Raw genomic sequence first — 11,966 nt, 5'->3', positions numbered from 1 at the left:
GAGGCATTGTGAATGTCCCAGTCTGCCTTCCCCTACTTCTCCCAGAGCCCTTTAATCTCTCTCTCATCTGTCCTTTGCAAGAATGTCAGAGCTGGAAAGAGATCAGTCCCCATCTAGTCTAGCCTGAACCTAGTCTAAGGCCCTGAAGAGAAGAGGGCAATGCCTATGCTGGTTGAATTTCACTGACCTCCCCACCATCCCCATCCGCACTCATTTTTACAGGGAAAATGCAGATCCCAAAAGAAAGTGACTTGTCCAAGATCACACAGAGTGCCTAATGGAGAGAGTTGGGCTTGAACCAACTCTCCTGACTTCTGACCATGCCATGATTCTTGTTTCTCTCCCTCCCCACTCCCCACCTTCTCTCCCTGGATCCCACCTTAAAGTAACTGATATTTGCTACTTCAGGAGCAGAAAAAACCTTTGTCTTTTTTCAAAGGGAATCCTGGGATCCTGGGTTTAGAGCAGGAAACTGAGGCATAGGAAGACCGACTTGCCCAAAGTTATATGATTGGTGAGGCAGGGAAGGATTTTGGCCTCATAATCATCAGAATCAGGTTCAGGTTCGAATCCTGCCTTCTCCTGACCTGGGCCAACGCACCATGATGTGAGACCCAAAGTTCTTAACCTTGTCTGCTTTGCGTACCCCTCTAGCAATCTGAGGAGGAATATCGACCTCCTCTAAGAAGGATGTTTAGAAATGCACATAATAAGATATACCGGATTACAAAGGAAACCAAGGGTGCTGAAAAGTTAAACATGTATAATAGAGAAGTCATTCTTAAATTTTATTAATTAAATTAAAATGTAAATGATATAATTTATATGTAGCACATAAATTATATGTCAAATATATCAGAATATAGAAATATGTATTTCCCATTCAAGTGCACGGACACCCTAAGATCTGGTCAATAGATATCTAGAGATGAGATCTATCTCCTTCCCTTCCTCCTCTTGAGGGGAGGGGAGAAGTTTTCTGTTCTCCAGGTTAAGGACCCTTATCTGGGCTCTGCTACTTATTGTTTGGCCAAGAGGGACTCCTTTAAACCTCTCTTTGCCTCTGTTTCCACAACTGTAAAATGAGGGCAGGGAACAAAGAAACAAATACTTACGAAATGCCTACTATGTGCCAAGTACTGAACTAAACAGTTTACAAATAGTATCTCAGTGATCCTCCTAGGAGGTAAAGTACTGTTATTATCACCATTGACAGTGGGGAAACTGAGGCAGAGGTTAAGTGAACAGTCTAAGGACATAGAGCTAGTATCCGATAGAGACCAGATTTGCACCAAAGTCTTCCTACCATCGTTCTATCCCCCGGATCATCCGGCTGTCCCATAAAGGAACTGGACTCAATGACTGCCAAGGTGCAAAGGAACCCAAAGATTCTGTCTCCCAGGCCAGTGCTTGTCCGAAGCCCCCTTTCACTAGTCTCTGAGCAGCTTGGCTATGGATGGGGTCTGGATGGGACTTGAGGGTATTCGTGGGAAAAGGGACAAACTAGGAGGTGGACTTGCTTCTCAGCCTACAGCCCCCCAATTTGGCTTCTTTCAACAGCTGGGAATCATGAAGTAGGTGGCAGCGGGGACCAGCCCAGAGAAGAATGAGATACAAGTGAATGCTGAGAAAAACATAGCACGGTTTTTAATCAGCCTGAGACAAGACCGAAATGTCGCTGTGGTTTGGAGGCACATCTCTGGTGACCTTGGTTGCAATTGCATATGTAGGTCATCCCAAGCACCAGTGAATGCATGGAGCCCACCCCCAGCCTCAGTGACTCTTGCCCACAAAAGCACCAGGGCCTGCCCCGCTCCCCCATGAAGGTCAGGAAGAATTAGCACCAATGAGCTGGAGGCCAATCCTGGACAAGAGGGTTTAGGCACCATGGGGGGAGTGGGGAAGGAGGAAAGTGAGGGTCCCAGCTCTGCCCCCTTGATGCCATCCCTGATTCTATCTCTACTTGTTTCCTGGGTGGGGGCCATTCCCCTGAGGTTTCCTGGGAGAGATTATGTAGTCTAGCCCCCAAGTCTCAAGGTCCTTGGAAACAAAAGCGCTCTAGATTATAGGAGAGACATGGCAGGGCATCCTTGATCCCTATATCTAGGGTCCCCTCACCCCAACCCAATAGCCAGAGCTGAGCAGCTCATCCACCCATTTCTGTTCTTCCCTCTTGGGGGTCAGGAGGAATCTGACATCCCTTCCCTTCATTCTTCTCTCCTTTCCAGATAGCCCAGATCAGCTCAGGGAGAGGTAAGTCTCCTCTCCCTCCCCAGGCCCTTCATGCCTGGGAGGCACCAAGATGAGTTTGAAGACAAGGTTGGGCTCTGTTTCCTTAGCACCATGGGAGATTTAAAAAGGTGAGCTTCACATTATAGGCCATAGCCTGCCCTAGGCAGGGACTGGAGTAGGGGAAGGACAGAAGAGAATGTGTTGGCCCTGAGGTCACTGGGCAGCTGACCCATGGAGAAAAGGGAGAGAATGAGGGCCCTGTCTCCGTCCTGCGAGAACAGGGGAGGAGACTATGCCAAAGAGCTGGGGCTGGAGCAAAAGACCCTGTCCCTCAGAAGGAAGTGTGAGGATGCCTAGAGGCCACACCGGGGAGGAAGCCCAGCTGTGGTCCAGCTGTTTATAAATGCTTACTCAGTGGAGGCTCTTAAGAGGGGAAAGGAAGCCATTCGAGAGTGGACTGCTAAGGGCTACCTTCTAGGATCTGGCCTCAGCTCTGAGATGTGATCTATCTGTCCTTTGTATCCACAGACAGGCTGTCTCTCCCCTGCCTCATCTTTTAGCATCTATTCTTTGGATGCAGTGATGTCAGGGAGGGAAGAGGCAGGAGGGAAATTGGGGAAAGGGTAGGCGGTAGTAGATGGGGAAGTCAGGATGATGGGCGAAGGAAAAGGAGAGGACTCACCCAGAGCCATGGGGGAGGATTTTTTGAAGGTTCAGATGTTGTGAGGAAGATTAGGTATAGATTAGGTCTCCCAGGCTGGCAACAGTTTTTGCCTACCACTAATGGAGTCCACACACAGGGCACAGACACACTTCCTCCTCCTTCCTTCCAACCTGGAATTCCCAGTTCCAGCTCCTTCCTGCTATGTACAACTTAATCAATACCTAATCAATACCTAATCTATACCTAATCTTCCTCACAACACAGAAGAATGGAAGAATCTCTTGGGTGGAAAAGAGAGTGAGGGAGAGAACTGGGAGGAAGATGAGGGCTTGGTGGAAGGATAGCTCCCCGAGGGCAAGAAGTATTTCCTTGTTGTTTCTATTCCCTAGAGCACAGTGCCTGGAGGACAACAGGGGCCTCAAAACATTCTTATTGAATGAATGAATGAGATGATGTGGGGACTGAAGAAAAGGAGGAAAAAGCAAAGGAAGAGGGAGAAGGAAAAGGAGTGAGAGAAGGATAATGGAGAAGGGAAAGTGGAAGATGAGAGAAAGGGGGAGAAAAGAGAAGGAGGAGCAGATCATAGAATTTGAGAGATGGAAAAGTCCTTAGAGATTCTTTGGTCTAGGTGAGTAAACTGAGGCCCAGAAGGGAATGTGATTTGCTCAAGTCAAATATTTGGGGAAAGAACCCAAGTGTCTAGAAACCCCTCAGCTGCCATTGCCATGGCTGAGGGTGGAGGAGATCGGAGAAGAGCTCAGAAGGAAAACCTTGGGAGAATGACAGCAGGGCTTGGGGGTGGATGAGGGGAGATGAGGGGGTCACTCATCCCCTGGCTTGATGAGGTGGCCACTGAAGGTGATGTAGGTGTCCACGTCATCGCTGTAGATGGCGTTCTCCCGCTGGTGCTTGAAGAGGCGGACCCAGGCCCTGTCCCCGGAGGCCAGCTCCAGGAGGACGCTCTGGCTCTGCATGATACTGCGGTCACTTGGCTGTGCATACAGGATGACGGTGGGCTCCTCATTGCGCATCAGGTGCAAGTAGGTCTCCTTGAAGTTCCAGGTGTGGACATTGAGGCTGAAGTAGTAGATGCCGGCAATGGGGGCCGAGAAGTGGCCAGAGAACATGTCGAATCGACCGTCCAGGTTCACGAAGACCGTGTCAAAGAGTAAGGGCTGGTAGTCCTCGCTGCTGTGGAGGGCCTTCTTGCGGCCCACAGAGAAAGCCGAGTACCGGGCCTGGCACGGCTCCCCGGGGCTTCCCGCCTGGCCTTTGGCCCCTTTGGGCCCCTGAGGGCCACGATCTCCTCGGGAGCCTTCCTTGCCCATCTTCCCTGGCATCCCAAGAGGACCCCGGTCTCCTTTATCTCCTGCAAAGTAAAGCACATGGGGGTGAATTCCCAGAACTAGTTCTCTCCTTATGTGGATTATTTCAGACATCCATTCCCTCCAAGCAAGTGTGCCCACATCTTTGCATGGTTCTGCTGAAAAGTCCTACTCCCAAAAACATCCCCCCTGCCCATCACAATGGGAAAAGTTCCCCCATTAGACTTTAGAGAGAGAATCTTTCTCTAGAACCCCCATTTTATATGAGCCAAGAGATGGCTCAGATTTAGAGATGGAAGGGTTCCACAGGCCATGTAACTCGGCCTTTTCATCTTACCAGTAAGGAGTGGGAGGCCAGGAAAGGGTCAATAGTTGGTCCAAGGTCCCACAGCTATTATTGAGAATAGTCAGACTGGCCCCTCCTTCCCTGACTTGACTGGTCAGGAGAGGATGCAGATGCTACGTACAGAGTAGAATTTCCCATCATGCCACAGGTCTAAGGCACAAGCCCTGAGGGAAGGGAAAGAGTAGGGTCCAGGGAAAAGACAAGGCGCCAAGAGGAAGATGGATGAGACCCAAGGGTGATGGGGATGAGAAGTCCCACAAGCCAGCTCAGCAGACGGAGGCAGAGGCTGCCCAGTTAGCAGGGAGGAGCAGCCAGCGGTCTGATGACGTGCCCCAAGTGCCTCTGAATGATAGGGCCAAGAACTGAAGAATTTGATGCTGACCAGAACAAGGAAGCAGGGGAGCAGAGAGGAATGGACACTGCTTCTCAAGAAGCTATTTAATTTAGTTAGCTAAGGAGCCCAGTGGATATAGTGTTGGGCTTGGAATTAGGAGGACCCAAGTTCAAATCCTGCTGTAGGCTCTTTCTCACTATATGACTCTGACTAGCCTCTCTTAGTTTCAGTTTCTTCATTTATAAAATGGAAATAAGAATAGGCCCTACCTCACAGGATTGTTATGAGAATAAAATGAAATGATACTGCTTTAAAAGAACCATAATAATAATAATAATAAAAAAGACTTGACCTAGTAATGACTTGAGACTTTGCATGAATTCTAGCTGACTGGTAAAAAGGAGGGCTAGAAATGACACCTGTCTGAAAGTGGGCTGTGACCCCTGCTTTCCTAAAGGGGCCAGGACAACATGCTACACTTGGATTTGGAGGACCCAGGTTCAAATACTTAATCTACTGCTAGTTTGATGATGAGCAAGTTTCCTCTCCTGTCTGTGCCTCAGGTAAGGAAATCATCTATAAAGTGAGAGGTCAGTTACAGTTTTATACCTCTTATCCACTGATACTAGTTCCTTCCATGTTCTTTATTTTTATTTTTTTTAAACCCTTACCTTCCGTCTTGGAGTCAATACTGTGTATTGGCTCAAGGCAGAAGAGTGGTGAGGGTAGGCAATGGGGGTCAAGTGACTTGCCCAGGGTCGCACAGCTGGGAAGTGTCTGAGGTCAGATTTGAACCCAGGACCTCCCGTCTCTAGGCCTGGCTCTCAATCCACTGAGCTACCCAGCTGCCCCCTGTTCTTTATTTTTTAATTAACTTTTTGTTTAATGGAAAAAAACTATACTTTCTTCCTGTAGCTCTCACCTCTCACCATTTCCCCTGTTTTTTACTGTATCGTTATTAACTGGTTCATTACTCCATACTTTGTTATCTTGATGCTTGCAAGGGAACTGACTACAAAAGGGGAGAGTGAGAAACTAGTCAAACTCAGAAGTTCCCAGGGCCTTCTCCTTAGGAAGGGATAGAGCCATTATTTAGGTTAAGCTCAGAATTGTGGTTGTGAGTCAAAGCTGAAATTTGCGGGCTTGTCCAGAAGGATATTTTTAGGATAGGGGGAGGGATGGCTAAATTACTGCTCCAGCAGCATCCCAGAAGCCAGCTTGCACCAGCAGTGAGCTAGGCAAAGGTATACTCCAGCAAGGATGGAGTGAACTAGTCCCAGTGAACTAGGCAGAGGTACCCTCCAGCAAGCATCAAGGCAGATGTAAGCCTAGGGAGGAGTGTCCTCTTGTATATTAAGGAGAAGAGACACTATGGATGCCCAGTTTTGAGAAAGACTGATATTCAGACAAGGGTCTAGATCCTCATCAATGATTGTTGATGTGTGTGTGCATGTACGTGTGTGTGTGTTTGTGTGATGGAGGCTGAATGGAGATAGACTGCTATAAGGGTGCCCTTGAAAGAATTTTGCATACTGCTGCAGATTCTTGGGTGGAGATGGTAGATACTGGGGAAGGCTTCCAAGAAAGGACATTGGAGTTACTGTATCAGTGGGCTGCTTAAGAATCTTCCCAGAGCGGGGGCAGCTGGGTAGCTCAGTGGATTGAGAGCCAGGCCTAGAGACGGGAGGTCCTAGGTTCAAATCCGGCCTCAGCCACTTCCCAGCTGTGTGACCCTGGGCAAGTCACTTGACCCCCATTGCCTACCCTTACCAATCTTCCACCTATAAAGTCAATACACAGAAGTTAAGGGTTTAAAATAAAAAAAAAATAAAAAAAAAAAAAAAAAAAAGAATCTTCCCAGATCCCCAGAGAGACATCCGGAAAAAGAGGCGTTTGGAAATTGGTTCCTAAACCCTCAGATCTTTAAGCTAGCCGATGGACTAGTCTGTAAATCAGGCAATAAAGCCAGAAGGATTCTACTGTGGACAATTATAGCTCTTTGTGAGAGCGGGTGTCTATTTGCAAGAGTAGAAAGCCCGGCTAGAATGTGATACAGCTACAAGGCAGGGGACTGTGCAGAGAATAGTAAGGGATTATTACTAGAGAGCCTCTTGGGAACCATCTTTGGCATCACACATGCCTGAGAGAACCAATGCCCAGAGGTTCCAGTCCTGGAAGGTTTTTAGTCACTGTTTGGGCAATATTGTGGCACTGAGAGTGAAGAAGAATCTTCCTAACAACCTCCCAGGAGAAAACACAATGCTAAGGTTGGAGAGGCTACTCCCAAGAGTTATGATCCAAGAGGCCACAAGAGGCTCACCCAAATGATGAGGAGAACTAAATGTGATGACCCTTCCTGACCCTGTACTCTAAGCTCATATGATTAACCAGAAAGAGAGAGGTAGAACACATGGAGGAGGCCAAGGAAGAACAATTGTCTTGTTCAGGGTCATCCAGGTAGAGGGCAGAAAAACCAGCCTTCAAATCTGGGCCTTTAGACTCTAAACCCAGAGCCCTTTCTACTGAATATATTTCTTCACTCAGAAACTGCTGGCTACAAAGGGCTTTAAATGACTGTCTGCCCTCTGATCCAGCCATACCACTGCTGGATTTGTGCCCAGAAGAGATAATAAGGAAAAAGACTGTACAAAAATATTTAGAGCTGTGCTCTTTGTGGTGGCAAAAATTGGAAAATGAGGGGATGCCCTTCAATTGGGGAATGGCTGAACAAATTGTGCTACATGATGGTGATGGAATATTATTGTGCTATAAGGAATGATGAACTGCTTGATTCCTATAAAAACTGGAACAACCTCCAGGAATTGATGCAGAGTGAAAGGAGCAGATCCAGAAGAACATTGTACACAGAGACTGATACACTGTGGCACAGTCAAATGTAATGGACTTCTCTACTAGCAGTAATGCAATGATCCAGGACAATTCTGAGGGATTTATGAGAAAGATGCTATCCACATCCAGAGAAAGAACTGTGGGAGCAGAAACACAGAAGAAAAACAGCTGCTTGACCACATGGTTCAATGGGGATATGATCGGGGATGTAGACTCTAATCGATCACCCTAGTGCAAACTTTAATAATATGGAAATAGGTCTTGATCAATGATACTTGTAAAACCTAACTGAATTGTGCATTAGCTACAGGAGGGGGAGGGAGGAGGGGAGGGAAAGAACATGAATCATGGAACCATGGAAAAATATTCTAAATTAATTAAATAATGAAATAAAGAAAAAAGAAACTGCTGGCTAGACTAAGACTAAGCATGGAATAGTGGAAAGACCATTATCTTGGGATCCAAAAGAGCCTGAGTTTCATACCCCTTCACTGTTAAGCTCAGTGTGACTGAGGGGTGTGGGCTATTTATCTTTCATCTCCCTGAAGCTCAGTTTCCTAATCTTAAGAACTGGAGGATTGGACTATATCTGGGGTCCATGAACTTGTTAAAATTTTTTTTATCACAATATTTGAAAATAGTTGACTTCCTTTGTAATCCCATCTATTTCATTTTTGTATTTTAAAAAATGTGATTCTGAGGGGGCAGCTAGGTGGCTCAGTGGACAGAGAGCCAGGCCCAGAGACAGGAGGTCCTAGGTTCAAATCTAGCCTCAGATACTTCCTAGCTCTTGGACACTGGGCAAGTCACTTAACCCCCATTGTCCAACCCTTACTGCTCTTCTGCCTTGGAAATAATATTTAGTAGTGATTCTAAGAGAATATAAAGGTTTTTTAAATAGCTGGTTTCTTTTGTAATCCCATGTATTTCATTTCTGTATTTTAAAAAATATGATTTTGAGGAGGGGTCTGAAGACTTTATCAGCTTGACTGTCAGAGGAGAAGTGCTGGACCCATCCTCTAGGGTTTTCTTCTCTCTTTGTCTTGTCCTAAAGACCCCTACTATGATATCCTGGGAGAGGTGACATCCTAAGCCCATAATGACACCAGATAAGAACTTGAATAGGCCTAGAGTCTATGTGTAGTACGAAGGAGAGAGAGGTAATGGAAGGAAGAAGTGACCTGAACTTGAGGAGGGGGCATTTTGGATGGGGGAAGTATGGCCTATTGACCCCTGAATATCCATTTAGCGGCTTGGTCTTGTGAAAATGCTCCATTCTGCTCTGGGGAAATTTGTCCTACTTAAGGGGAAAGCGTGAAGGTACTGGGGCAGGGATTCAGTTTCTTCATCACTAAAATAAGAGGATTAGATTAAATGTTTTCTAAGATCCCTTCCAACTCTAAAAACTATTGTCCAATGACCTGTGCTCCCAATGGGCTGACTCAACGTATTGGAAAGTTACTCTTCCTACATAGCTGGAAATGCACATAGCACTCTGGGAAGCTTGCCCAGAACTCCGATGGATGATATACACCACCAAAGGGGGCTCTAGAAGGTTATGGAACAATATGGCACTGTTTACCCACCAAATGGAGTCTGTTGAATCATTGGACGTGTCTGCTTCTAGAAGGGACTCCATTCTCCCAACCCACCTGCTCCCCAGGTCCCCAGCAGAGGGCAGAGTCAGGTACCAGCATGTTGGACACTCACCCTTCAGGATGGTAATGTTGATGTAGGGTCTCACCTCGGGCAGAACATAGGGGACAGCAGATGGACTGGATCCTGAAGAGTCTTGGGAATCTGGTCCTTGGCAGCATCGCTGGCAGCCCCCTGGGGCTCCAGAAGGTGTCTCAGGTATGGGATCCTCAGTGGGCATCCCAAGCACCAAGAGTGGAATCAAGAGGGCAGCCCATCTGGGAGTCAGGGAGGCTGTCGCCATGGTGACCTGAATGAGGAAGAGGAGGACCAGAGGCCCAAGGGAAGGGAAAGGAGATGGGCTTGTCATCTGGGACAGAAATGACCCTGGTTCTAATCTCTCTCCTATCAACTGGACCTGTCCAAATGGTAAATGGGTCCCATCCCTGGAAGTTTCCAGGCAAGGAAGGATAACCATTTGCTAGAGATGTTATGAGAGAGATTCCTGTTCAGTTCTGGGTCGGTCCAGTGGTCTCTATAATTCTATTCTGTAATTCTAGAACAACAGAGAGTTGTTTAATGACAGCCACACCAATCAGCCCTTGTCTGAAGAGACCTTGACTCAGTCTAGAGATCCCACCAGGCTTTGGGTGCAGGACCAGCTTCATGGATAAGTAGAAGAGGCAGCTGTCTGAATGCCAGGATTTAAGGGTCCCCTCTGCCCTGCCCCCATACCATCATCCTCCCTGCTCCTGTTTTAGTTCCTGATTCCCACTCCTGGCCATTATAATGGCTTCTTTTAATAAAAGGTTCCAGGAAATTCTGCAAAGTATAGATTATCACAAAGCTGAGCTTTCTAAAGCAAGAAGCAACAAAGTAATCAAGGTCAACATCCCCCTCTCTGGAGGCCAGGGCCAGGGCTAGCTTTCCAGATGGGAGGAGGCATAGCTAGGACGAAACCATCTGTAAGGTCCTCCTGGCTCCAGCCCCTGTGATTCCAGCCTGGGCCAGAGGAGCCATTCAGGGTCAGAGGGATGGAACAGAGAACCAGAGAGTGAAGGGATCATTTCATCTGCAAGGTTCCCCCACCCATCTTTTTCCAATTTGAAACCATTTGGGCCATGTTCCTAGGAACCTCCTGGAGACAGCCAGCCTCGGGCTCAAAGAATTAAAAAGAAATGGAATAGGTTGTGAGAGCAGGGAAGGAGTTCCCACTTTACTCCACAACAAAGCCCTGGCTTTCCTCCTCCAAGTGAGAGGCCAAGGACAGGACACAGCTACCCTTTGCCTTTAGGACTGGGCCTCTGCTATCTTCTCTCTTCTCTCCCCATTGGTCCCTGGAATCCCAGCTGGGAGCTAGGCTGGGAGGCAAGCTTTCTGCAGACACAGGGGAGCAGGAAACAAAGCCGTTCATTGGCTGCCTGACAGGTCTGTGATGCTGACGCTTCCTTGTAGGACCTACCTTGGGGAGAGGGGCCCTGGGGAGACTAGCTTTGTGGGGTCTTTATCCTGTGGGGAGTAGAGAGGGAAGGAAATGCCCTGTTGCCTGAAAAAGCCCTCCCCTCCCTTCCTAAGCTTTCTTGGAAGCTGGATCACCCCAAGGACCAAAAATGTCAGGGGAAAGAATGTGGGACTCCCTTCAGATCCTACCCCCCCCCCTGCTGCCCAACAAAAGAGTCTGACTGTGTTTAAGGAATTAAGGGAGTCAACCTATACCCCACCCCCCATCCCATCCCATTATTCTGCAGCTGGAGCTTCTGATGAGTCAGATCTGGCCAGCACATGAGGGTCTGGGAGAAAGGGGAGCATGGGAGGTGGGGGAGGGAAAGGGGTCCCTCAGTTGGTCTCAAGGCACTGGCAGGGGAGATGGATCATGGGCCAGGCTTCTCCCCTTTGGTGGGGGAAAGGAGGAGGAGAAGGGAGAATCAGAGGATGCCAGGCAGAAAGAGACTTCAGGGATGGTCTTAGCCCAATGCCTTCAACTAACAGATGAGGAAACCCAGGCCCAGCAAGGGACTGATTTGCTCATGATCACACACATAGCTGTGGTGGAGTCAGGATTCGAACCCAGGTCTTTTGCCTCCAGTGGGAAATTAGCAAAGGAGGAGAAAGAAGAGGGAATGGAGTGCAGGAGAGAGAGCCTTGGAGGAAGGGGCCTCTCCTCCAGTAGGAAGTCAGCCAGTGCGGGGGAGAGCTGCACCCTTCCCTCCACAGTTGGCTCTCCAGGGGAGGGGGCTCCCCACCTTCCCCCACCCCTCTCATGACTCACCATGAAGGCTGGGCTGAGCAGCTTAGTCAGGCTGGGGGCTGCCGGTTGCCTCTGGCTCCCTGGCCCATCGCTGTACTAATAACTGTCTGCTGGCATCAGGACCCGGCCAAGACAGGAGGGAGGGGGCCGAGCTGGGTCCCAGGTTTCCCCTCCTCCTCCTCCTCCTCCTCCTCCTCCTCCTCCTCGCTCCCTCCCTCCCTCCCCCCTCCTTCCTCCCAGCCCTGCTCTGGTTTGGCTCAGATAAAATGAGGGTTAGATTTCCCAGATTTAACCCTTCAATGACTTGTGGGACTCGGCCTTGGGAACAGAGA

The 11,966-nt window shown here is 48.4% G+C and overlaps 1 protein-coding gene across 1 annotated transcript; it reads right to left on the bottom strand.

Moving 5' to 3' along the window:
* Positions 1-3,620: 3,620 nt before the first annotated feature.
* Positions 3,621-9,690, bottom strand: C1QTNF6 (C1q and TNF related 6). The gene is made up of 2 exons (XM_044679389.1): positions 9,462-9,690; positions 3,621-4,265 (listed from the first exon to the last, which is right to left on the bottom strand). Exons 1-2 carry the CDS (start codon positions 9,688-9,690, stop codon positions 3,718-3,720), a joined length of 777 nt encoding a protein of 258 aa, XP_044535324.1. The 3' UTR covers positions 3,621-3,717.
* Positions 9,691-11,966: the final 2,276 nt, after the last annotated feature.

The sequence above is a fragment of the Gracilinanus agilis genome, chromosome 5 (assembly GCF_016433145.1).
Source record: "Gracilinanus agilis isolate LMUSP501 chromosome 5, AgileGrace, whole genome shotgun sequence".
Taxonomy (NCBI): Eukaryota; Metazoa; Chordata; class Mammalia; order Didelphimorphia; family Didelphidae; genus Gracilinanus; species Gracilinanus agilis.
Note: the sequence above shows the minus strand (reverse complement) of the source record. Positions and strands in the feature narration are given on the sequence as shown.

What these genes read in the sequence shown, in the direction of transcription:
- C1QTNF6 (XM_044679389.1), bottom strand. Translation starts at nt 9,690, where the DNA reads ATGGCGACAGCCTCCCTGACTCCCAGATGGGCTGCCCTCTTGATTCCA. An exon ending in CAACATTACCATCCTGAAGG is followed by an intron (nt 4,266 to 9,461) that starts GTGAGTGTCCAA and finishes TTTACTTTGCAG; the next exon opens with GAGATAAAGGAGACCGGGGT.